Source organism: Polyodon spathula, chromosome 4 (assembly GCF_017654505.1).
Source record: "Polyodon spathula isolate WHYD16114869_AA chromosome 4, ASM1765450v1, whole genome shotgun sequence".
NCBI lineage: Eukaryota > Metazoa > Chordata > Actinopteri > Acipenseriformes > Polyodontidae > Polyodon > Polyodon spathula.
Window position 1 is genome coordinate 64,519,541 of NC_054537.1, and position 26,343 is coordinate 64,545,883.

The following is a 26,343-nucleotide window of genomic DNA, read 5'->3' on the forward strand; positions in this document are numbered from 1 at the left end:
TCATAGATAATATAGATTTTGTAATTAATATAAACAATATAAAAGGTAAGTTCACAAGGTGCTCAAATGCAGTTATAGGAAGATAAGTTCACAGAGTATGCATGACAATGAAAGAGAAGATACCAGCGGGAGGGAGGAAAGAGCAAGGCTAGGCAAGATAACTCTACCCTCCTGAATTCACAGTCTGTTCAACATCAGTTTGTTTTTAAATGTAAGCAGAAACGTCCAAACTCAGCGCTGAAGTAAATGTTTAGTGATGTTGTCTTTTTGTGTACACTATCTCTCAGGGGGTTACAATAACAATGCAACCTGACAGCATTCTGAAATTACACGTTTCTTCTATAACATGTGACACCTACATAGAGATTGGAACTTGGAAGTGCACGACTAATTATTTCCTTTGTTAAAACCCCCTTTAATATTTACAGGTGAAATTTACATCTGCTGACGCCTTAATTTTCTTCACCAATTTTACCAATGTATAAGTTATAGAAACCACATTGTAGTGTTTTCGGATGAGACTGAGGCTGTGATGGAGTTGAAGGCTCAAACCGTTTATTTTTAATACAAATAATCAATAAAATAAAATCTGAAAGTAAGGGATCGGAACTGGGAGTCGAAAATGAAAATAAACTGATCTGTAGTACTTATTTTTTCTTTAGCCTACCCCCTTCTCTCTCTTGTATTCCCCCTCTATTCCACGGACCCCCTTATATCCCCTCGGTCACCATAAACAAGGTTTAAGAATTGTTCTGGGAATTGTTTGGGATGTTGGTTCAACGATATTTGACTTGACATGCCTGTGTGACTGTTTAGCTAAGACTGGACAGAGAAAGAGAGAGAGCACAGAACTGTATATTCTAATATAGTTCTGTGAGAGAGAGAGAGCAAGTGTAAGAAAATGGTGACTGTTCTTGTTGTTTAGTTATGTGTATAGATCTGATTTCAATAAACCAGCAAAATGTTTCAAGAACCAAACAGCCTGGTCGGGTTTTCGATTAAACACCCACACACAACGGTACTCTGTAGTTTTGCATGACACGTTTCTTATGACTGAATATCTAATTTCCCAATTTGAGAATTAACTTTTATCTTTACAGATATATTTGCATCCTTTACATATGTCATACGGACTGTGGATTTAACCAGTTTCCTTTTAAAATGTAGATTACGATGCGTCTGCGTTTTGAAGCGCTCAAGGTCACATTTATCAAGCGTCTTAAAGTAACAAACTGCAACTTCCAGAATGCACTAGTGCGACAACATGATGTATTTTGATGATGTATTTTAGCGTTAGCTCCTTTCTAAGTTTTATCCAGTCATTGGAGTAACGTGTCGATATCTCTGTACCGCTAAAAAAAGGCAGTCTGTCAATTGTTTGTATTGCAATTCTGATTATTTGGATCTGCGATGACTGCACCCTTGAAAGTATGCATTGTTGGCTCGGGAAATTGGTGAGTGGCTGATGCCTGTGTAAATGAATGCAAAAATGGAGGGTTTGCATGAGAGAAAACATATTATTGTTCCTGCAGTCTCAAAACTGCACCCCCAGAGTACAAACTGCAGCGTTGGCAACACGTAGGGCAGTCTTTCTACACAGTCGACACAAGGCGCGGATTCTTAATCTAAATATTGTGGTGTTTGCGATTCTGCCGGCACAGTGCTCGATAAGATTAAAGAAGATGAACTAAGCATTTACAAAAAAAAAAAAACAAAACAAAACAAAAACAAAACAAAACAAAAAAAAAAAAAAAAAAAAAAAAAAAAAAAAAAAAAAGCAAATGCACCATGTGGCTTAAGGGGTTTAAATGCTGTACGGGAAAAGATTAACAAATGGTAGGAACTAGTTAGAATGTAAGGCCTGCATAAGGACAAGGAGTGTAAAGAAATGTCATTTCAGGAAGGCAGTGTTTAATTTGAGCAACTGATTTGACGCTTTGTCACAGCTACAGTGGCAAACTGTCTATAAATGTGACAGCAGTAAAACATAATACACCCTACTGTGTTGCCATGATAGCTCTGACCTTGATATGGTCCAAATCCACCTTATTAATTTTACTGTATTATACCTCTCTCTCTCTCTCTTGAGATATATATATATATATATATATATATATATATATATATATATATATATATATATATATATAATGCTAAAAAAAAAAAACAGTATAGCTGAATGTGAAGTCATTTATATCAGGTACAAGCTGTCTGATTGTAACCCATCTGACACAAATTTCAGATGACTATCACATAAATATCAGGGAGTTCATTATTACAGTAGAATGACAGCGTTTATTATACATTGAGGCTTAGGAAGTTACTATAACTACAATATTAATTAGGAGGAAAACATACAGCTAGGCTACAGTACATAGGAACACTTTTATAAAACTTAACATAAAAAGGCCATTGTTGAAACCATAAGCAGTGTTAACATATTTTAAAGTTTTAATTACAGTAATAAGGGCGGACATGGAAAAAGTCGGATAAATGAATCCTGTTTTAAATACCATTATACACAGCTGTAACAATTACTGTATTCACACAATTGTTTTTTATTCAGCTTTTGTTAGTGCGCTCCCCTAAATCCCTTGTTTAGAAAGATACAGGGTATTAATGCTTGTGACAGGGTAGCAGTCTGCCGTGTGGGTGCGTGCATTCACTGCGGAGTGACAGGCAGGAGATCGAGATGGAGGCTGAAGTTGATACACCCACAGGCGAACAGGATTTCAAAGTCAGGTGATATGATAGGGTCTAGATGGGATAATTGTAAACTGACACCACTGGAATGAGCAATTGTAGGTTTTCCCGTGTGGAGAGCTACAATCCGGTTTCATGCTGTATTACAGGGTTGCAAATTGAATTCATCTCAGATGAATGGCCAGGAAATGTCAGATGTACAAAGAGATGAAAATAGTGTATTCAGCAGCTCCAGACCTAAAGTATATAATTTTGTAGGTGTGTTGCAGTACCAGTATTTTACCAAGCAGCAATCCATACAAAACTTGGACTACCCTAATCGAGCAACATATTCGAAGAAAGTAAAAAAGTGTTTGTTGTGATCGATAATGATTTACACATCTTGCTGTTGGATTTTACCAGGGGTTCTGCAATTGCCAGGATCATAGGCAACAATGTTCAGAACATGCAGAAGTTTGCGTCCACCATAAAGATGTGGGTCTTTGAGGAGACTGTTAATGGGAGGAAACTGACTGAAGTCATCAACACAGACCACGAGAATGTGAAGTACCTGCCAGGATACAAACTACCAGAAAATGTGGTGAGGGAAGCGAAACCCTGTAATGTTACTCAGCTGCTTTACCATAAGTGGGGGTATCGCTGAAGATTGCTGAGTAATGATTCAGCTCCCCAAATGAATGTATCTCACCTGTGATTGTCTTCTCATCCTCAGAGACAGAATGTTTCAACATTTACCGCAGGCAGCTCACCTTAAATCTGGCTGGACAAATATAGACATATTCCTTTTTTTAATACTTGCTCATATTGCATATTTGAACAAATATAACTGTTGTAATAACACAATAGTTACTTATTACTTATCTTTAATATACATAATTATTATGGCAAGACTTACAGCACAAATTCAGGATAGAATGATTTTACACAAAGCATCCATCTTATCCACCTATTGTTAGTTAACCTGTTTTCCATCTGATAGATTTGATTTACTAGTTCTCTTCACATTTATGTGCTTGGTCTATCGTGTTGAAACTAATTTTTTGCTATTTGTTTAAGGACTGCGATTCTTCGTATTATTCAAATTCTTCTTCACCAGTTTTGTGCTGTAAAAACGATGTTGGTTCCAAATGCTTATGTTTGATGCAAAGGTCTGTGACGTCTCTTTTACTTTGTCTACTGCAGGGAAAACAATTGGTGCATGTTTCAATGTTCTTGCAGTGACTCCAAACCATGACTGTTATTGGTGTTTCAAGGATCGTTAGCCTTGACTTTTTAGTATTTTTTTTAAGTTCTTATCCTTGACTTGGTAGTTCTTTTCCATTACTTTTTAGTGGGACAAATTCTATTGAGTTGAATATTAAAAGTTGAATTATTTACGTAAGTATAGTGTTTGCCCCCATGTAAACGGGGAAAAATGAATATTACCGCTGCTGTTAACTGCACTGCAATGTTTTTAGGTCATTATCTTTGCTGGCAAACTATTCTTAAAAAGCAGCACCCCAAGACACCCTAAAGCAATAGCACTGTTTAGGATTTTGGGCCTATTCTCAATTTGCTTAAAATAGTTCTAATCAATGCTTATAAATCCATCTCAGTGCTCAAACCCAGGTAAAGGAAGATTTGGAGACAAAAAAAAATAATAGTGGAGCAACAGAACCCAGAATCACTCAGAATGGTTGGAAACAAAATATAATAGTAAGGGGAATACGGTAATTACAGTGGCATTTGAAGCTACCTACTCTTTGAATTGAACTACTCCTTGTCTGCTGTATTGGCAGGTAGCTGTCCCCGAGCTGCAGGAGGCTGCGAAGGACGCTGACCTGCTGGTGTTCGTAGTCCCGCACCAGTTCATCGGAAGGCTCTGCGACCAGATGGTGGGCTGTGTGTCTCAAAGAGCAGTCGGCATCTCTCTGATAAAGGTAATACTGCATATCCAGGGTGCCTTCATTTGAGGAGGACCATGTTTAAAAGGAGCAAAAGCACAATATTTGAGGAAATACATTGTTTCCCAGTACTTGGAAATCAAACACGGTCCATTCACACTGGGTCAGTTTCAAACGGACTCGGTCTGGTATGTTTTTGTTTGAAACGATGTATCAATGTGCTTGCTGTTCACACTTACCTGTTGCGAGCAAAGGGACCGAGTTTGTTTGGATGTGAGCTGAAGTTTTTTGGTCCTTTTCAATTTTTTTCCAAGACCAAGTTCGTTTGTATTCACAATGCAGTTTGCAAGTGCACTTGGCATATTTATATGGTGTGTGAACCAGATGTTTACAATATCCTGCAGGCATTTTGAAAAATGGCAGCTTTGATGTATTGCTCCAGTTTTTAATAGCGTGTTTTAGATTTTTATATATTGCTGTGGGAAAAAGCACAGGGGGAGCACTTCGATAATTAAATTAATACATTTCTTGAATGCCTGCAGTAGGAGAATAGTGCAGTTACACAGTTCTGCACTGGTCTCCTACTGTCGGCATTAAACAAAGTAATTTGAGAAAATACTGAATAGATTTTTCTATTTTTGCGAGTTTTGTCCAGTTCGGCTTTGATTTTGGTGGGGAGAAATATTCAGGACATGCACAAAATTATTTAACATAGTCGTGAAGCAACTCGCCAGAACAGAAAACACCAAATTGCTTGGTGACTTGGGTCTGATTCTGTTTTTTTTCAGGAGCTTGAACAATTTCCAATTATTGTAACAAAAGAAACTGCAGCGCATTTTGTAGCGATGAGGTGCACTCGTGGAAATTAGAACACACAACGAGGCAATGATATGCATTTTGTGCATGTCTTAGTATAGTTTCAGAATTTAAATATTTAGGTGTCATAATAGACTCAGAACTTTAGGAAACATATGCAAAGGTTGTTAAAACTGTGAAATTCAACTTGGCTAACTTTAGATTTATTAGACAAAATGTATCTGTTACTGCTGCTAAGTTGTAGCTACATTCTGTTCTAATTTTATCTCATGTGTCCTATTGTGTAACTGTCTAGTCACAAGCTGGGATGACTGTAATTAAGCCTCTAAATTCTTTGTATAAACAAAGTCTAAAAATTCTAGATAAAAAGCTGACATCACTGTATATAACATGTTAATGTTTGATAATTACATAAATTACTCATATGTATGTTTGGTTTTTAAGTCTTTTGAAGGATTTAGCTCCCCCACCATTAAAGGAGTTTATAAAACTCTGCTCAGACAATAATGCTAGAATTACTAGTGAACCTCTAAGAGGTGATTGTATAGTTCCAAGATGACGTACTGTTTGACAGACCTCTCAATTAAGGGTACCGTGTTTTGGAATTTACTGTCGGATGATATAACAGGTTCTTATGACTATAACAGTTTTACAACTAAATAAAACATTTGGTTAAAACAAAGACAAGTCTGCGATCATGAACTGTAGTTATGTTTTTTTTTTTTTTTATACAATGGTAATGTTTATAGCTTTGTAATACATTATGCATTGTAATGAAAATTATTAGTTTTTATGAATGTAATGTAATGATTTTAATATATTAGAAGAGGTGGGTGGGGATTTATTAAGGGAATGAATTTTAGTACGGTTTATAATGTTAACAATAGTATTGGTATTTGGTATCTGCTGTATTTATAATTATAATACAGTAAAAAAAAAAAATAATAGTGAAATGTGGGATTTTGGTTTGTGTGAACTAATTTATTAACCGTAATGTATTTATTGTAATGTGTTGGTTGTACCCTATATCTTTTTTGGTTTCTCGCAAGCCCAGGGATTTCCAATGTAAAGTACCTTATCATGTTACAAAACAGTACTGTATCAGTTGTGATCGTATCGCTATCAGTGCCAAACAGGTGTTAAAATAAGCAAAGTCCCAGTTCCTTTAGCCGGAGCATTTACAATGGGAAAAATCAGTTTCATCAAAAGGTTGTTCTCTTAGGCAAAGTGTTCTCTTGGGTGGTGTTCCTGTAAACAGAGACTACAGTGCTGACACCAGTATGTGCTAGCAAGCTGGATAATAATAATGTTTCTTTGTGCTAAGTAATTCATTGCAAACTGATAAAAGGTTATTGTCTTGGTAGTATGCACATTGACCGTCTTGATCTATGTTCAGAGTTTTGATGCATGTAAATTAAGGTTGATAACCATAAAACTAGACATTTTTTGTTTATTTTGTTGTAAACAACTAGAAAGTTTCATACATTCAAAACATTATTTATCAAGATCTGTAGTGGTCTTCTGTGATCTTAAAGAGATACTTAATATGGGTGTAAGATATCCCAACTATCTAATGTATTCTTCCTTTTGCTGGTGAGAAGTACGTTGCTTGTCTTGTTCTGTTTCAGGCATCGCGTGACCTTTTTCAAATCAGATATTTTGTTTATTCTCAGGTACTGGAAGAATAGGCAAACCATGAGTCAATACCCCTGCAACCCTCTACCCCATGTGTATTTCTTACACCCATTAGGGACAGAGTGTTGCAAGGTGACAAGTTAGGGTTTACACTCTGATGCACCAACTGGACTGAGAGCCCTTGTAGCTTCAGGGTTGCTAGTTTTAAAAAGTCAGCAGGATGGGGCTCCCGAATTGCACATCCGGTAAAGGCACTCCGTATGGAGAGCAGGATGTGCCCTGTAGCCTGGAGATCGCGGGTTCGAGTCCAGGCTATTCCACTGCCGACCGTGGACAGGAGTTCCTAGGGGGCGGCGCACAATTGGCCGAGCATCACCCGGGTGGGGGGGGCGTAGGTCGGCCAGGGTGTCCTTGGCTCACCGCGCACCAGTGAACCCTATAGACTGGCTGGGCGCTTGCGGGCTTCCATGTAAGCTGCCCAGAGCTGCATAGTCCTCTGAGATGGCTGCATGGCTGGCCTGTAGAGTGAAAAGAAGCGGATGGCTGACGGCACACGTTTCGGAGGACACATGTGGCTGTCTTCGTCCCTCCCGAGTCAGCGTGCGGGTGGCAGCGGTGAGCCGGGTTGAAATAAAATAATTTAAAAAATTGGACATTTCAAATTGGGGAAATAATAAGAAAAATAATTGGCGATTCCAAATAAAAAAAAAAAAAAGTCACCAGGACGTGATGACTGAAATAGAAAATCCCATAGAAAGTCATTCTAAACAAAAATAAGAATGCACTAGTTAGGATAACTGAGATCATTCGTACTCTTCAAGTTCTTTTTACTTTTTTTACAGCATTTTTTTTACAGCATCGTTTTGGCTATTGTTGCTCCGCTTGTATTCTTCATTCATATAAAGTTTGAGAAACATCAGACACGCTTTTTTATTATGCTATGCTGAAATATTTCTCAGGGAGTGAAAGTATTTTACAGCAGTCAGCTTGTGATTGATACAACAATTGCATTTTGCATGACTGAACAACAGTCATGATTTGCCTGTTTGTGTTCGGGGAAGAAATTTAACAAAACAATTCATTTTCTTTTCACACCAGGGAATAGATGAAGGACCAGAGGGTCTCAAACTGATTTCTGACATAATCCGAGAGAAAATGGGAATTGACGTAAGCGTGTTAATGGGAGCCAATATCGCCAATGAAGTAGCAGCAGAGAAGTTTTGTGAAACCACCATAGGTAAACTTCATCCAAGGACGTTTTTGTGTCCTTTTGTGTGCATTTTTTTTTCTAAACAATTAACTAAGTAAACTTTCACATATTTTCAAATGTAAATGTTCTACAGCCAAACTGAAAAGCAGACTGAAAACCAAACTAATACTATTTGGTTATGGGTAAGAGGCATAGCACAGCAACCTACATCAAAAAACATAATTATGGGGATAAAAATAACAACTGGGCATTCCGAATTGGGGAGAAAACCAGGGTAAAAACCATTGCCGACGACTAAAAAAACAAAAAAAACCCAACATAATTTAACTATTGTATGTACTGAATATCCTAACAAAGTATAAAGTACTGCTTCAGTATCTTCAACAACAACGAACACTGTTCTCCATTGTGCTGTAATGATAAGAAATTACTTGTTTAATAAGTAAGGTCACACAATGATGTGATAATCACGCTTTCTATATACCTGTTTCTTAATTGCGTAAGGCATGCTTAATTTCAATGAAGAGCCGTTTTATAACTTATTTTGAAAGGGTTGAAAATCCAGGCCAGTTTTGCCAAATTGTGAGAGGGCATTGTGAGGTCTTAGATGACATCACCAAGCTTCTCTCACATCTATTTGGATGTGATGCCAGGCCTCCTGAAGTCTAGTTCATAAACCCACTGCACTACTTTGACCCCTTTTAGTTTTTTTGAAAATGTTGCTCCTTTTTTATGTTTTGGAGAAATGACAAGTTATGAATGTGATGCTGATATTGGCACTTCTATATAATGTATTTCTTTGATATAAAATAGACATTGCTGTTAACAGGGATCAGTCTACTTAAAATTCACATACTGAATGGCTTTGCTTTTGCTAATTTGAAGCTAGACGTGAAGCAGGACACAGACATGTACACTACCCTCTATCATGTACTACAGTATAGCTGGGCAGTGTACTGCTACCCTAGCTATGGTTATGCATGTCTAGTTGTTCATTGTTGTATGTGCGATTCCGATTGTTTGCAACATGCCTTTGTCTTTGTCCTCCTGAGACAACCTTGTGATTAAGATGGCTCATTTTAATGGGTTAGTCCTGTTTGGATGCCACGTGCACGTGAACAAAGAGAGGGTCAATGTGAGTATGACAACCATGTTTATGTGCTCAAGTCTCCAAGCTAAAAACACACACCAGGGGAGTGCAATATTTGAAAAACACTTCCTGTCCATGGGGGAAAAATAATGCAAGAAAATCAACTTGCCCCCTCACCGTCCCACAAAACCCCCACAAAAATAGAATATCACTTTTAGAATTTTCCTTTTATTGAACAATAAACAGTCAATTAGTGGTTAATAATACTTTTTGCTTCATGAAATCAAATAAAGAAAACATTCAGGACATACTTACCAAAACTGAGCCCATCTAATTTTTGTGCATTATACATGGCAAGTCATACTTCACACAGCACACCAGATACCTTTTAATCTGAGGTGCAGCATTTCAGTATTTTAGGTTTCGGTTTCAGCATTATGGGAGAGCACACTAAATTGCTTTACATAACCAAGAATGCTTACTGACCCGAAAGAAAAAAATAAACATTTTGGTACTCATCACTTTCTTTCTGATCATATTGCATAATGTTGTGGCTACCACTGATACTTTACAGTTTTTAGGTACGAGATCACTAAATTACACTTACGGAGACATTTCTAAAGAAAAAAGAATTTCTGAGTACATTTGAAAACTTTTTTTACATTCAGACTGGGTAATTGGAGGGTGTATTTCATCATAGAGTGGAAATGCTCTATTTTTTCTAATAGTCTCTTAATAATCTTCAGATTTTTAGAAACATTGATACGGTATACTTTCAGTGGATATTTGACCTGTTACACAAGCGGAAAGTCACGTTATGTCAGTCAGACCTAGGCTTGCCACCTGGCCCCATTCCAGAACATTGCAAGACAGAACAATATTCTGAAGTTGCCTTTAAACTGAAAGAAATCAACACGTGAATTGAGCGCTAAACATTTGCTAAATTGATTAATTATCTTGAGGCAGCATGACAATACAATAATAGCTTTTAACAAATTAAATAAATAAATAAGTACCATCATCACTATTTATTTATTTATTTATTTAATTATTTTAATTAATTAATTAAGTCATTGCCAATTATTTTTCTATTTTCTCCAAATTTGAAATGGCCAATTATTATTTATTTATGCTCGGCTCACCGCTACCACCCCTGCGCTGACTGAAGATGAACACACGGTGTCCTCCGAAGCGTGTGCCGTCAGCTGACCGCTTCTTTACACACTGCAGACTCACCATGCAGCCGCCCAGGAGCTACAGTGTAGGAGGACAACGCAGCTCCCGGCCAGCTAACAGGCAAGCCCACAGACACCCGGCCAGACTACAGGGGTTGCTGGTGCGCGGTGAGCCGAGGACACCCTGGCCGACCTAGACCCCCCCCGCCCCCCGGCGACGCTCAGCCAATTGAGCGCCGCCTCCTGGGAACTCCCATCCACGGTCGGCTGTGGAATAGCCTCTATCTATCTATTTATTTATTTATTTAATTGTATATGTTATAGTTTCTAATAGTATATCGCCGTCTCTCACTTAAATCATTAATACTGACCAGCGGTTCACTATTCCTGATACCAGATAGTGGGAACACCTGATCAGTGTTATTATTTAATTGGGAGAGTCAGTGTAAACTAGGGCTATAGCTTACTACTTAACAGGATATAAATAGCGGTTTTTAAATATTGATAACTGAAATGCAAATTTTGCAAAACAACGTATTTTGAGTAAACCTACACACAAGTTTATTCAAGGTGCTTTTTTAATTTTGTAAGATTTGTATTATCACATTTGGTTAATTAAGAAGCAGGATAAATTAAGTGTTTAGCGCTCAATTTGCGTGTTTATTTCAGTTTGGGACAGAGCAGGGTTTTTAAGTTGCCCTTAAGAGTGTTCTGGAATTATGGGGCCAGGTGGCACCCCTAGTCAGACCTCAAACAGGTAGAATGTTCACCGTGGCAGAATGGAAAGGATTGGGTTTCTAAACGACATTACCCAGAAGAGCGTCGATGCCGCTTTGTTTAATACGTTTTGGTTTTCTACATGGCCATTGGATAAAGAGAAATCATTTTGTTTTGTGAGCGTTGTGCTGTCAGCAAAAGTTGTATTAAAAACAATTAATTTAACCTATAGCTTTACAAACCTACTGCCAACATTGGAAAACCACTTACTGCTAAATTGTCACACTTCAGTTCAGTCTTTAATTTATGGATTTGGCACTTGGTCCAGTGGTTTTCCTAGTGGTGTTATTTCTACAGTCTTAAGGCCACTGCACACCAGACACAATGCGCTTTTTAATCAGGCAGCAAGATACTGTCGCTGCACCATGACCATACTTGCCTGAAGCGACACAGACATGATGTGACAGATTGGAAATGGTCCACAGTGTTGTTTGCCTGGATTAGAGCTCCCTTGTGCTGAAAGAGCTAGCCGCACCACTGTATTTATTGAAGTCTTGACTATGCAAGAACCTGCCAACTGAGGTCCTCAGTTGCCCATTGTGACTGCAACAGGAAAATGTTATTCTATAATACTGAATACGTATCTGGGAAGCCATTTGAAAAAGTCTTATTAAAAGTAAATGCTAATTCCTAACTTCTGTAAGGATCGATTGTTTCCCTAACTACAGCAAGGATTTTTTAATTGACTAAAGAATTCTGCATTTCACTCCAATTAATTTGTGAGCAGTCTTGAGTTTTCTACTTTGTGTGAAAGGGTTGTCTGGTGCTGTCAAGTTAAAGGCGTGAAACACCTTTTTTTTTTTTTCCACCCAGCATGTTGGTGATATTCGAGCCAAAACTTTTAGTTTCTGATGGCTTTTGACAAAAAGTGATGTTTCATACTCACCAGTACTTGCATGAAATGTGTGGCTAGACCTGTTTATTTTGCAGTAATGGGGTAAAGTGACACTTCCATACAACAGACGTTGACTGCAGTGCTGTTTGGGGTTCATAAATTGCAGTTTAGCAAATTAAATATAAATAAAATAAAATAAAAACATGTGAATAATTAATAGTTTCTTCTTCACAGGCAGCAAAAACATGGCGTATGGCCTTCTGTTCAAAGAACTCCTGCAGACACCAAATTTCCGCATTACCGTGGTGAATGATGCAGACACTGTGGAACTTTGCGGAGCGCTAAAGGTAAGAAAAGGTAAAGGTAAGCTTTTTTACAAACAAAAGCTAAAACTGAACCAAGTGTGTGGTACCATGAAAAGCATTGGCAGTCGTAGCACTAAGCCTGCGGGGGTTTTTTGGAGCTCATCGTGCACTTTTCTGCATGTAGATGGTTTATGATGACCTCCCTTAATACTGATAGTAACATAAATCAAAAGCTAAGTCAATACTTCCCTGATTGATAGTGACAGCCCTGGGTAACCGCAGCTTCAAACTTAGTCTGGTTGTTCAGATGTCTAGGGCTGTTTTCTTTTTAGCTTTCTAAAATGGTTTATTAATGAATAGTGCAGGTTCTGGTACAAGCAGGCATATGCAAATGCCCAGCATGTGCACCCAAACTTAAACCTTTGTTAAAAAAAAAAAAAAAAAAAGTGTAGCATGAAAGTATGTGTCTGTTAAATCTGTAAACCCTAATTTAGACCTAATATAACAAGAAATAATGATGCTAAACTGATTTAAAACAGCAAAATGCAATAAAATGAAAGACAATAAAATGTCCCGAACCACTGTGAAACTGGAATAAACTGGGCAAAGCTGCAAAACCAGTGAAAGGATGGCTGCCTACACAGACCTACTTGATAGTAATTTGAGGAAGACGGTGCTTATTATCCAGTTCCATAATTAGAACAATAAGCACCTGTATTCAAAAGGGGTGGTAGCCTGCAGCCTGCAGCCTGCAGCTGGGAATTTTAGTGCAAATATCTGGCAGCTGTGTTTAATTAGAAGCTTCTGTGAGTGGGTCAGTTTATTTACTGTGTATGTATTGAAATTAGTGTTGTTTTTCTGAATACTTTACTGTTGCATTCTGTCTGTGTATTGACTGAATTCAGTGTAAGGGCCTTATCCACCAGGCCAAATATATTGTATTAACAGGCTATAATAAACTAGCATAATAAACGATAACTCTGTATGTTTTTTGGGGGGCTCCAGAATTTTTTGCTGACATAAATCTAGGTCACACTTTAAATGTGATGTGTTTCTTCATCAGAAACAATTTAAAAAAGCTGACAAACACAAGCTGACAAGCCGCCAACACGGGCTGCAATTCTATTCCGATGTGATTTTCCACTTACAGCCGATCACGCCAACAAACAGATCAATAATAAATCAAAAATGTTTAATGTTTATTAATACGTTGTTTTATTATTTCTACATTGTGTCTAAATGCAAAAACTCTGTATTGAGCTTATCTGTCACAGTTTACAAAAATGATGTGTGTAATAATGGTATGTCCTGTGTCCTTGGCTGCACAAATTCAGTCTGTTTTTTTTATGTTAAACATTCATTTCGGTTTTACCAAAAACTCATTGGACATCAAAAAACAGCTGAAATACTTGATAAAAAACCAATCCGATCATAACCGACTTGCAGCCCTCGTTTAAAGCTATGCCACGTCACGCATCTGGCCACAAACACAACCTTTGATGTTGTGAAAACTGGACCCTTGTTCCAGACGTAGCAGCAAGTTCTGAATGAGCTAAACTAACTAATCTGGCCACAATCCAAATAGAAACGATGTCAATAAAAATGACAGGTATAATCTCCACAATTTAAATTTGAAGTTCTAAATATTAAATAGAATCATATACCGTTAGTAAAGTATATTATACAGAAATTCTCCTCAAATTTAAAAAAAATGGTGCATGTTATATCAGGTATTACAGTAAACTACCAGGTTAGTTGAACCATGCAGTATGAGATATTCAGATATTTGAGTTCCAATCATGGGTACTGCCTACTAAACAAAGCCTATGTGTCAGATAGTTATAATTTACATTCATTTCCATCCATTGGAATGGACAATTGTCAAATTATCCTGAAACGAGGACAGTCACAGAAGCACTTTCATAATCTAGACTGGCACACCACTTCAGTTCACTCTGTTGTTGTGCTTGGCGCCTGGACAAATCGCTTTATTAATGAAAACTACATTTAACTGTTAGTTCAAGCATAAAATATGTGCACAGATGTGACAGGGTCTATCTCGTGTCACGTGTGTCGGTAGCCGCTGTTCAAGCACAAAGAGAGACAGACGTGGTGTTCAAACGCCGCACAAGCGTGCAGGATTTATTAACAAACAAACAACAAACGAAAGTAACATAAAGGTGGTCATGTGACGTTACCAGCAATGGTAACGCATAGAGGACTAATACAGCAAACTGTACAAATTGCAAAATAAAACACAGTACAACAAACTATAAATCAAAGGTGCCGTGAAAACGGCAGGCCTTGCAGCAGCCCAGAGCTGTCTCCCGCGGATGTTTTTAACCTGACGGACATTCGGTCGAGACCCGCCCACCTGCTGATTTTGAGGACCAGCACAGCCAATCACTTGCTGCCCTTCCCCTCAACCAAGCATAGCAGGCAGCAAGTCTCAATCGAGCACCCGTCTGTAAACAATAATTTAATTACACAAATCAACTCCAAAATGACAGAAAATAACCCCATTCGCACGTATAAATCACACCAACACTAATTTACCATTGTGCAGGGCAATCGCCCTGCCACAACAGAATTTTACATTCAAATTCATATTATTTAAATAAGCACATAGTTTGTTTGTTTGTTTCCTGAATTATAACACAGCTTGGAGATGTCAGGATTGTATTTGTTTGGATCACAAAGTAACAGGGGCAAGTAGGTTTCAAGAGGGACGAGCTGGGTTCTCCATTGGTCTCTTCTAAATAAGTGCACATAAGACTATGGGAGAATTATAATTTAGTGTAACATTAAATGTGATTGTTGAACAAAACAGCATTTTACCAGGTGTTTCTTACCCAAAAATGTTTAACATTGCCCTGGTGTAAATGCTGTAATGCAAGAGGCAGCCATTCAGCAAAAAGGTGTGCAGGACAAGTGTTGTGAAGTTTTTTGTCTGGCTCGTGCAATTGTCACCAACCAACACACACAATCCCACCAGACCACTGAATACAATCCCACCTGACCTGACCACCACACACAATCACATTTGACTGAGAATTTTGAGCCTGTTTTTTTTTTTCATGTAATTGGGAATTGTCAGGGATCTCCTGTGTGATTTGTCGGATGGAAATGAGGCACCACCCTTCATCTGCCCTTCGACTCTGATCCCATGGTAACTGTCAGTGGCACTAGAACAATTTTTAAACTGTGGGTGCTGAAAGCCATTGAACAAAACTGTAACCACTGTATATGATGGAAGCCATGCAAAGCCAGGGGGTGCTGCTGCACCCCCAGCACCCCTAGTTCCAACGCCCTTGGTAACTGTTGAAGGAGAGCGGGGGTATTCCACAAATAACTGGCTTCAGCAATTTACTATTTAGTCAGAGGAAATTTGAATGCATCTTATCATTTAATTGTGCTGCTCAATACCTGGCATGCCTGGTTTGCTTCATTTAAGTGCTAGTACTTCATAGATTAAGTATCATAACTCTTGAATTCCTATAAGGGAATGCTTCAAAGATTTTATTCAAATTAACCCGTTTTTTAAAAGGAGAAACCCCTAATTTTACAAACCTGGAACCAATGAACATAGTAATGTAATTGAAGGTATCAACAAGGTGTTTGTTTCTCATGTAACAATTAATGTAAAAATTGTCTCCATTAAAAAAATCTAGAGGCCGATTTTGAGAAAATGCAAACGTAGGGGCGAGGTGCTGTACGTTTTACGCTGGATTTCATCGTCTCCTTCATGTTGTGATTTTGAAGGTAGTTGGAGCTGCGCTTTAGCGTAATTCTGTTAGCACTGACCAATGAAGAAAAAGTGATGCCACGTCTTTGACTGTTTGCATTAGTGCATTGATCGGCATAACTTTCAGGGTATGGCCTCATTTGCTTGTTATCTTTGAGTGATTTCGATGGCGGTGCAGACGGGGACCAGTGTTTTTAAAGCCAGCCAGATAAGGGGAGGCTTATTTAAAACTCATGCTCTGTTGATCCCATTTAGAAATGAGAACAGCAAGTGTTTTTTTTTTATTTTATTTTCCGCAACTCGCCCATGAAATGTACTTAAAATTACTTTGCCAAAATCGTATCCTTAACAATAAATAATGTAGCCATGCTGACAGCCATGCCTTTGTTAACTTTAGGGCTGCTCTGAAAAATATAGAAAAAAAAATAAATGAATACAAATATATATGATATTTCATAATGACAAAGTAATTTCTTCTACAGTATTTTTACATTTGCATGTACTCATTAGCTGTGTGGCTGTGGCGGTTATTTAGAACTTAATATAGATTATCTAGGGCAGCGGTTGTCAGATTTTTTCAGTCTGGAACCCCCTTTTTCTGAGGGTGAACAAGTCATGAACCCCAATTTACCCAATAAGTAAAATGTAAACATACACAGTTATATTTTAAACAAATTTATGATTAAACACGTTTCAATCGCACACTTTAAAGGTGCATTGGCAGTCAAAAACTAATTTAGTAATCTACACATTTTCAACTTCAAAATAGCAAAAAACATTAAAATGCAAAAACATTTTCACTGTGATGGGTGCGCCTGCTTTATAGACAAAGACATACACAATGAAAATATAAGTTAGCCATACCATGTGTATCTTTCAAAACTTCACATTTGAGACCTAATGCATGACGGACACATTTTAATTACTTTAAGCTGTGTACTATAAGTAGCTGGGAAATGAAGAAAAAGTGACTAGCATGTGCCAACAACAGATTGGCATCGAACTTGAAAAAGATAACACTGTTTCTGCTACCCATTGTGCTGCAGTACAAGTGACTAAATGTGAAATGCAGTGCACTTGAATGACTGTTTCTCCCCTTTTTTCCATTTTTTAAAACAATAGAACATAGTAGCTGTCGGAGCTGGGTTTTGCGACGGGCTTCGTTGTGGAGACAACACAAAGGCAGCCGTCATTCGCCTGGGCCTGATGGAAATGATTGCGTTTGCCAAGATCTTCAGTAAAGAGGGGTCTGTGTCTTCAGCCACCTTTCTGGAGAGCTGCGGCGTCGCTGATCTCATCACCACCTGCTACGGAGGACGCAACCGCAGGGTGGCGGAGGCCTTTGCAAAGACAGGGAAGGTAATTAGCACCTTGGCTTTCTGCAGAGATTAAAATAATGCCTGCTCTTTTAAGCTTGCACCCAACTGAAAGTTGCATCAACTTGTACTGCGCAGATGTTGAAGAAGATTTGGAAATGGGACACTCGTTTATTGAATTATTTACTGGCTGCCCTATTGGCATATTAAAACCTAGGACAGTTGAACAAGCAAAATTGACTGCAGAATTGTATAGCACAGTCTCAGCTATCCATCAGTCACTATGCCTTGCTATTATGAAGTATCTGTGTGGAATGGATAAATAGGTATATGTTATTGTAGTCTGTAAAGGCACTAGATCAACAGAAAACTGTATTTTTTAGAATCATACTTGCAGCACATAATTGTGCTTCCTTGTGTTGCACTTGTTTGTTTTATCCATTTTTTAAAATAAAACGGCTGTTGAATTTTCTAAGGATACCTCTGAGTGTGCCGTGGCTGGTTATAATCCGTGTCGTCTTGATCACCTCGCAGAGTATTGAGGAGCTCGAGCAGGAGATTCTGAATGGCCAGAAGCTCCAGGGACCGCAGACCTCTGCAGAGGTGTATAACATTTTGAAACAAAAGGGCCTGGTTGAGAAGTGAGTATTTGTTTTCATGTGCTCTTCACTGCATTGAAAAGTGTTTCAGCTGGTCAGTTTGTGCTCATTGGCTGAGCTTTTCCTTTTCTTTTAGTATGGCCCTGTTGTCAAATTCCTGATACATTGGTTATTTAAATTACATTTATTTTATTTAATATTTATTTAATGTAATTATGTAAGTTCCATCTCCCTGTTGCCAATCAGTTTGTCACAATGAACAAGACTGCATCTCTAACAGAGCTAATATGTCTGAGAAGAGGCTGTCGGTTACCAGCTGTATCCATATCCAACTGAACAAATTTACCAAACCATTTTAACTCTTTAAACCCTGGCCTGCACCCTCCATTTTTTGTTCATCCCTGTAGGTGCTTTAAAACTGGGAAGAGGAATAACACTGTCTCCATCTCTCTGCGTTTCTAGGTTTCCTCTGTTTACATCTGTGTATCAGATCTGCTATGAAGGGAAGCCAGTGCAAGAAATGATTTCCTGTCTGCAGAGTCACCCTGAACACATGTGACCTGCCATCTCGAATAATTGCTACAGTTCTAGTGCTGCTCGTACTGTAAAGAATGTTCATTAGAATCAGACATGTCATGGCAGTGTTGTGGAAACAGTGAAATAGGCTACTCATTCAGATTTATTTTTGTTCTGGCAGTGATAGCTGAGCATAACATCCATAGGTCACAGTATCCCAGCGTTTTCTAATATCTTTTCTTTTTTATCAGTATCATAAGATATTTATACTCTAATTGACTTTTTATTTTAAATTGTGTGACCAGATTCTGTTAAATACAGTGTTGTTTGTGTTTTTTAAAACGGTCCTTTTTCACTACATTGCAATATGAGATTACTATGATGTTGAAACATTATTTAACAACAAAAATGCAGCAAGTCACACAATAGGAGCAGTCATAATACTGCTTAGCAAATAATAGGACGCTTCCACGACCCACCTCAACTTTCTTAGCTCTGTGTATTGGACTTGTTATCTATAGTTCAGAGGTTACCCCAGACCCCTTTTGAGTCTTTTACAGGGTAGAAATACCCTACTTACATAGATCGATAGTCATGTAAGTGTGGGGTTTAGAAAGGAGCATAAGTGTCATATGAATGGAGGTGCTCAATAGATAACAACCATTAACCAATGATTGCACCCTGACAGTTCCACTCCATATGTGCCCAATAAAGCACACAAAAAATATCAGAATCTTTTACTGTTTGTTTCTGGAATCATGACAAAAGCATTAACAGCACAGTCAAGGACAATGGGCCAGCTGCCTCTCTTCTCAGAGTAGAGAAGAGCAAACCACTAACCTTCAAAATCATTAGCTTATTTCCTGAATGAATCAAAGTTACAGACGCGCTATATTTTATGTGCTTGTCTTTGAATGTTCTCATCACCAGTTTCCAGGTTTTTTAAATTCTTTCGTCAGACGCTCTGGTTTCTTCGATCATCAGCGATACCCAAGAAGCTTTTTACAGCATACCCTATACCAGTGTCATTATGAACAGCTGTGAATTTAAAAGTCTGGTGAATAAATAGCTGATTAGAAGGAAGAATCAGGGAAGGTGAAACACGTTTTTCTTCTGTGCTAGACTTGTATTTGGACCCCCAAGAAAAACCAGGTTGCTGAAGGAAGTGGTCATACTGTAGTAGCTTATTATGGGGTGCTCTTCTTAAATCGATGCTCAATCAATTCCTCAGTGTGGTGGTAGGGCTGTCTGTGTTACCGGAGCTGTTATCCTTCAGATGAGGGGTTTAACTAAGGTGAAGTCTATGTCAAGGAAATTACAGATGTTAACCGTTGCTAATTCAGGTCAATAAACTCTTGGTTGGCTTCCACCATATTAATTTATTCTCATATACAAGCCTCATGTTCCCCAGTCCACAACTGTTACTGAGAGCCTGTTCTCAATTGGTTGTGCCATCTCAAACAAAGCATTTTATTATGCCCTGTCCAGACTACCTGGTGATAATGCACAATCAACACATGTTGAAACCGTGTGATTGTCATTTTTCCAGTCACAATCGCGTTCCGTAATGATTCTGGATGATATAGGTCGTGTGAATATTAGTTGATGGCCAAAATGTCATTATTAACATTTAAAATGTCACACTTTGGCCTTCTGGAAGTTTTTAATCTGCAGTTGAAGCAACAGGCTTTGTAGTTTTCTAATTTCATCTTCTGTGGGCTTTAGCACCGAAATCGCACCCTCCCTTGTTTGCTCTCCAATAAAGTAGGTCGCCGACTCTGGCCCCACGAACCATCCTTTCACCTACTCGACGGCATACAAAAACCCTACGTGATGAACCAAAGATTTCAAATTTTGATTCATCGGTCCATAAGACCTTCTTCCAGTCTTCAGTAGTCCACTGGCGGTGCTTCATGGCCAAGACAAGCCTCTTTTTCTTATTTTATTCAACCTGTCAAACCTGCAGCTCGAAGTCTTCTCTTCACAGTTGAAACTGAGACTTGCTTACTTCGACCAGTGTTAAGCTGTGCTTGAAGCTGTTGTCCTGTGAGCCGCCTATCACGCAAGCTGTTGACTCTCAGAAACTTGTCTTCTGATTCTGTTTTAACTTTGGGTCTGCTAGACCTCTTCCTGTCAGAGTTTCCTCCAGTTTCCAAGTGCCTTTTGATGGTGTAGGAAACTGTACTCACTGACACCTTGGCTTTCTTTGCAATTTCTCTAAAGGAAAGACCTACACTTTTAAGGGTTATAATGGTCTGTCTGTCTTCCTTTGTTAATTGCCTTTTTCTCGCCATTATGATGGCAATATACTACTTCCTGCAGTACAATACTGTCCAAATAATGCTTAAGAGGGTGTAGTAACACAGTCTGTTTCAACACTGCTTTTATACAGACAGAGGGTTTGTAAGTAATCAACAAAAGTTGGGACACCTGTAGGAATTGTTAGCATCAACTTCCACGGCTTAGTTTACTTCTATTGCTGCAGAACAGCTGTAAGTTGTTAACCCATTACTTGTTCCCTGAAAAAGACCTTTTTGTATAACTCTGAACTGTACATTATTTTTCAGTTTTTGCTAACCTAAACTTTTTTTTTTTTAACCTCTGGCAGTTTACCGCTTACCTTTGTACCATTTCAGGTTATTCACTGGACTTGAACTGCTTAAATTTCAATAAAAACTGGAAAAATGGGGGTGTTCTAAAACCTTTGACCGGTAGTGTATATGGATATGTTAAGTGCTGCAAGAGCCATACTCCTCGATGTGAGTGTATTTTACCTAGAAAGTTTATTTTTGAGATAACGGCACAAACCAGTTTCCAATGCAAATCAAGTATCTGTTTTCAATTTATGTAATCATTTTTTGTATGCTTTTATAGCTTGCTTTAAGTTGCCTTTCTAAAAATACACTGATGAATGTAGTACTGGAAACTAATGTTACTTTAATGTTTACTGTTTCATGGCATCAGATTTCATACTGTGAATATAATCTACTCTCGTGGAAAGCAACTGAGGTCCTGGAGGATAATTTCTTTACAGTTTTAGTAAATATCATTAAATGATTTGTATCGGTCCTTTAGACTTGGTCATAGGTTTTAATCAAGTCAGTATGTATTAAGCATCAAAAGAAACGTATCACTTATATTTGAGCATCAAAAGAAACATATCACTTACATGGATAAAATTCACTAGATGTGATTGGAAAATGACAATGTCTGTTTTAGAGCAGGTGCAGTGACTTTTTATTGTGCTGATTAACAACTGACATCATGAATATGCTGCAAAATGATCTGTCCATCTTGGTCAGACCCAGTTTGTGGCCTGTCATTCAATTGCATGAAGGCGCTGCTCTCTTTACAGACGTGGCATATTATTTTTTTTTTTTCTGTGATTTTCTTTATTGTTTTTATTCAAGCTTGAATTGCAACAGCTGAAATCACTCCATATTCAGTGTCCAATCAATTGTCTCACTAATTAGGTGATTAAGTGCATGTGCTTCAGTCATAGTTACTCAAGCATGTCATTGTCAAGGATGAATGATCGAGTGATTTAAAAAAAAAAAAAAATGTTATCGATGTCAATCATATACCTTTTTAAGAAAAAAAGTTATAATAGTGAAGTTTCTTTTGATGCTCGGTATAATAATTAACAACATGGCTGTATTAGAAATCTGGACTGGAAGGTTAACGTTGCCTACCCTTATAGTATTGAGATATATTCTACATTTTTCAATGCATAATAAATGTTTTTAACCGTTTTATTAAACTAATACTTCCTGTTAAATCCTTCCTGTGTGTTGTAATAAAAGCTCAGTGTTACTCCATTGCCTGTTTATTTTGTGTACAAGTGGGTTTAATAATGTTAGCAGGGATTGAGTCTGGGAGTTTCAGGGGGTACAATGCGCTTTACGAGGTCTCCAAATACAGCTTATCTGTCATGCGCAAATATGGACGTGTATTAATATTTATGTATTCTTTAATAATGAGAGAAGGACAACTAAGGGGCCTGATGTGCAGTAGGTTAAAACCAGTAATGTTAGAACATAAGAACATAAGAAAGTTTACAAACAAGAAGAGGCCATTCGGCCCATCTTGCTCGTTTGGTTGTTAGTAGCTTATTGATCCCATAATCTCATCAAGCAGCTTCTTGAAGGATCCCAGTGTGTCAGCTTCAACAACATTACTGGGGAGTTGATTCTAGACCCTCAAAATTCTCTGTGTAAAAAAGTGCCTCCTATTTTCTGTTCTGCTTGCCCCTTTGTCTAATCTCCATTTATGACCCCTGGTCCTTGTTTCTTTTTTCAGGTCAAAAAAGTCCCTTGGGTCGACATTGTCAATACCTTTTAGAATTTTGAATGCTTGAATTAGGTCGTCGCGTAGTCTTCTTTGTTCAAGACTGAACAGATTCAATTCTTTTAGCCTGTCTGCATATGACATGCCTTTTAAGCCCGGAATAATTCTGGTCGCTCTTCTTTGCACTATTTCTAGAGCAGCAATATCTTTTTTATAGCGAGGTGACCAGAACTGAACACAATATTCAAGATGAGATCTTACTGATGCGTTGTACAGTTTTAACATTACTTCCCTTGAATTAAATTCAACACTTTTCACAATGTATCCGAGCATCTTGTTAGCCTTTTTAATAGCTTCCCCACATTGGCTAGATGAAGACATTTCTGAGTCGACAAAAACTCCTAGGTCTTTTTCATAGATTCCTTCTCCAATTTCAGATATTCTCCCATATGATATTTATAACGTACATTTTTATTTCCTGCGTGCAGTACCTTACACTTTTCTCTATTAAATGTCATTTGCCATGTGTCTGCCCAGTTCTGAATCTTGTCTAGATCATTTTGAATGACCTTTGCTGCTGCAACAGTGTTTGCCACTCCTCCTATTTTTGTGTTGTCTGCAAATTTAACAAGTTTGCTTACTATACCAGAATCTAAATCATTAATGTAGATTAGGAATAGCAGAGGACTTAATACTGATCCCTGTGGTACACCACTGGTTACCACACTCCATTCTGAGGTTTCTCCTCTAATCAGTACTTTCTGTTTTCTACATGTTAACCACTCCCTAATCCATGTACATGTGTTTCCTTGAATCCCAACTGCGTTCAGTTGGAGAATTAATCTTTTATGCGGGACTTTGTCAAAAGCTTTCTGGAAATATAAATAAACCATGTCATATGCTTTGCAATTATCCAATACCGATTTTGCATCCTCCAAAAAATCAAGCAAGTTAGTTAGACACGATCTCCCTTTCCTAAAACCATGTTGACTGTCTCCCAGGATACTGTTACCATATAGGTCATTTTCCATTTTGGATTTTATTATAGTTTCCATAAGTTTGCATATAATAGAAGTCAGGCTTACTGGTCTGTAGTTACCTGGTTCAGTTTTGTTTCCCTTTTTGTGGATCGGTATTACATTTGCAATTTTCCAGTCTGTCGGTACAACCCCCGTGTCAAGAGACTGTTGCATGATCTTGGTTAGCGGTTTGTAAATAACTTTTTCATTTCTTCGAGTAATATTGGGAGGATCTCATCCGGCCCAGGGGATTTGTTTATCTTATGAGCTCCTAGTCGCTTTAACACTTCTGCCTCAGTTATGCTAAAGTTAATTAAAACTGGATAGGAACGGTGGACATGTGGGGCATGTTGTCCATATCCTCCTTTGTAAAAACTTGTGAAAGGTAATCATTTAATATATTTGCTATTTTTTTTTCATCTATGATTTTTCCATTTGTATCTCTTAGACATTTAACCTCCTCTTTGAAAGTTCTCTTGCTGTTGTTATATTGGAAAAACATTTTGGAATTGGTTTTAACCCCCTTAGCAATGTTCATTTCTATTTCTCTCTTGGCCTTTCTAACTTCCTTTTTGACTTGCATTTGCAGTTCCGTGTACTCTTTCTGTGTACTTTGTTTTTGGTCCCTTTTTAACGCTCTGTAAAGCATCTTTATTCGCTGAATAAATGTGGGGAGGTGGGAAAGTGGGTGTGTGGACTTTCCCCCTCTCTGAATGGCTGGGAGGCGGGTCTTGGGGGAGATTGTTAGCCCTATAAGATAATGCTCTGCTGTTTCCTCAGGTCTGCCCTTTTAGACGCGCCGAGAGTGTGGAAGCTCTGGTCCAGGACCGAGAATCGGCCGGGAGAAAAAGAAACAGAGTTTCGCAGCGAGACAGTGAGAGCGGGGAACCCTTGGGCAGACCCCGGAGTATTGTAACAGAGCAGGCGAGTTAGCTGGTAGTGTAGGTCGGTGATCCGGGTCACACGAGTAGCAGAGACCGGGATATCGCTGCCAAGTGCAGCACCTTTTCTTTGTAGTTTTATTACTGTTTTATTTTTTCTGTTTCTTTGTGCCTTCTATTTGTGAATTATTGTTTGAAGCACCTGCGAGTGCGCCTGAACCCTGAACTGTTTACCATCGGTTGGTATTCCCATGGTTCTGTTTACCATAGCTGGTAAGCAGACCACGGACCAACAGCACCCTCTGCAGGCTAAAGAAAAAAAAAACACCCCTAAAAATAAAACTGGGCACCTGTGTGGTGTTGCCAAGTCCAACTGTCTGTCTCCTGTGTGAGTGAATTACCCACCACCCTTCCACAGCATGACATAATGTACACTGAACAAAAATATAAACGCAACATGTAATGTCCCATGTTTCATGACTTGAAATAAGATCCCAGAAATTTTCCATATGCACAAAAAGCTTATTTCTCTCAAATTTTGTACACAAATTTGTTTACATCCCTGTTAGTGAGCATTTCTCCTTTGCCAAGATAATCCACCCACCTGACAGGTGTGGCATATCAAGAAGCTGATTAAACAGCATGATCATTACACAGGTGCACCTTGTGCTGGGGACAATAAAAGGCCACTCTAAAATATGCAGTTTTGTCACACAACACAATGCCACAGATGTCTCAAGTTTTAAGGGAGCGTTCAATTGGCGTGCTGAATGCAGGAATGTCCACCAGAGCTGTTGCCAGAGAATTGCATGTTCATTTCTCTACCATAAGCCGCCTCCAAAGTCGTTTTAGAGAATTTGGCAGTACGTCCAACCGGCTTCACAACCGCAGACCATGTGTAACCACGCCAGCCCAGGACCTCCACATCCAGCTTTTTTACCTGTGGGATCGTCTGAGACCAGCTACTTGGACAGCTGATGAAACTGTGAGTTTACACAACCGAAGAATTTCTGCACAAACTCAGAAAACATCTCAGGGAAGCTCATCTACATGCTTGTTGTTCTCACCAGGGTCTTGACCTGACTGCAGTTCAGCGTCGTAACCAACTTCAGTGTGCAAATGCTCACCTTCGATGGCTTCTGGCACGCTGGAGAAGTTGCTCTTCACGGATAAATCCCCCGGTTTCAACTGTACCGGGCAGATGGCAGACAGCTTGTATGGCGTCGTGTGGGCGAGCGGTTTGCTGATGTCAATGTTGTAAACAGAGTGCCCAGTGGTGGCGGTGGGGTTATGGTATGGGCAGGCATAAGCTAAAGACAACGAACACAATTTCATTTTATCGTTGGCAATTTGAATGCACAGAGATACAGTGACGAGATCCTGAGGCCCATTGTCGTGCCATTCATCCGCCACCATCACCTCATGTTTCAGCATGGTAATGCACGGCCCCATCTGTACACAATTCCTGGAAGCTGAAAATGTCCCAGTTCTTCCATGGCCTGCATACTCACCAGACATGTCACCCATTGAGCATGTCTGGGATGCTCTGGA

General features: G+C 38.6%; 1 protein-coding gene across 2 annotated transcripts; it reads left to right on the forward strand.

The window, feature by feature from the left end:
* The first annotated feature begins 1,271 nt into the window (after positions 1–1,271).
* gpd1l (glycerol-3-phosphate dehydrogenase 1 like) lies at positions 1,272–20,469 on the forward strand. Of its 2 annotated transcripts, XM_041248373.1 has the most exons (8): positions 1,272–1,454; positions 3,106–3,283; positions 4,482–4,622; positions 8,136–8,274; positions 12,359–12,471; positions 17,297–17,533; positions 18,025–18,131; positions 18,552–20,469. In XM_041248373.1, the coding sequence occupies exons 1-8, from the start codon at positions 1,411–1,413 to the stop codon at positions 18,646–18,648; spliced, it is 1,056 nt and encodes a 351-aa protein (XP_041104307.1). In that variant the 5' UTR covers positions 1,272–1,410; the 3' UTR covers positions 18,649–20,469. The 2 variants fall into 2 exon arrangements, with proteins under 2 accessions (XP_041104307.1, XP_041104308.1); XM_041248374.1 differs by lacking the exon at positions 3,106–3,283.
* Positions 20,470–26,343: the final 5,874 nt, after the last annotated feature.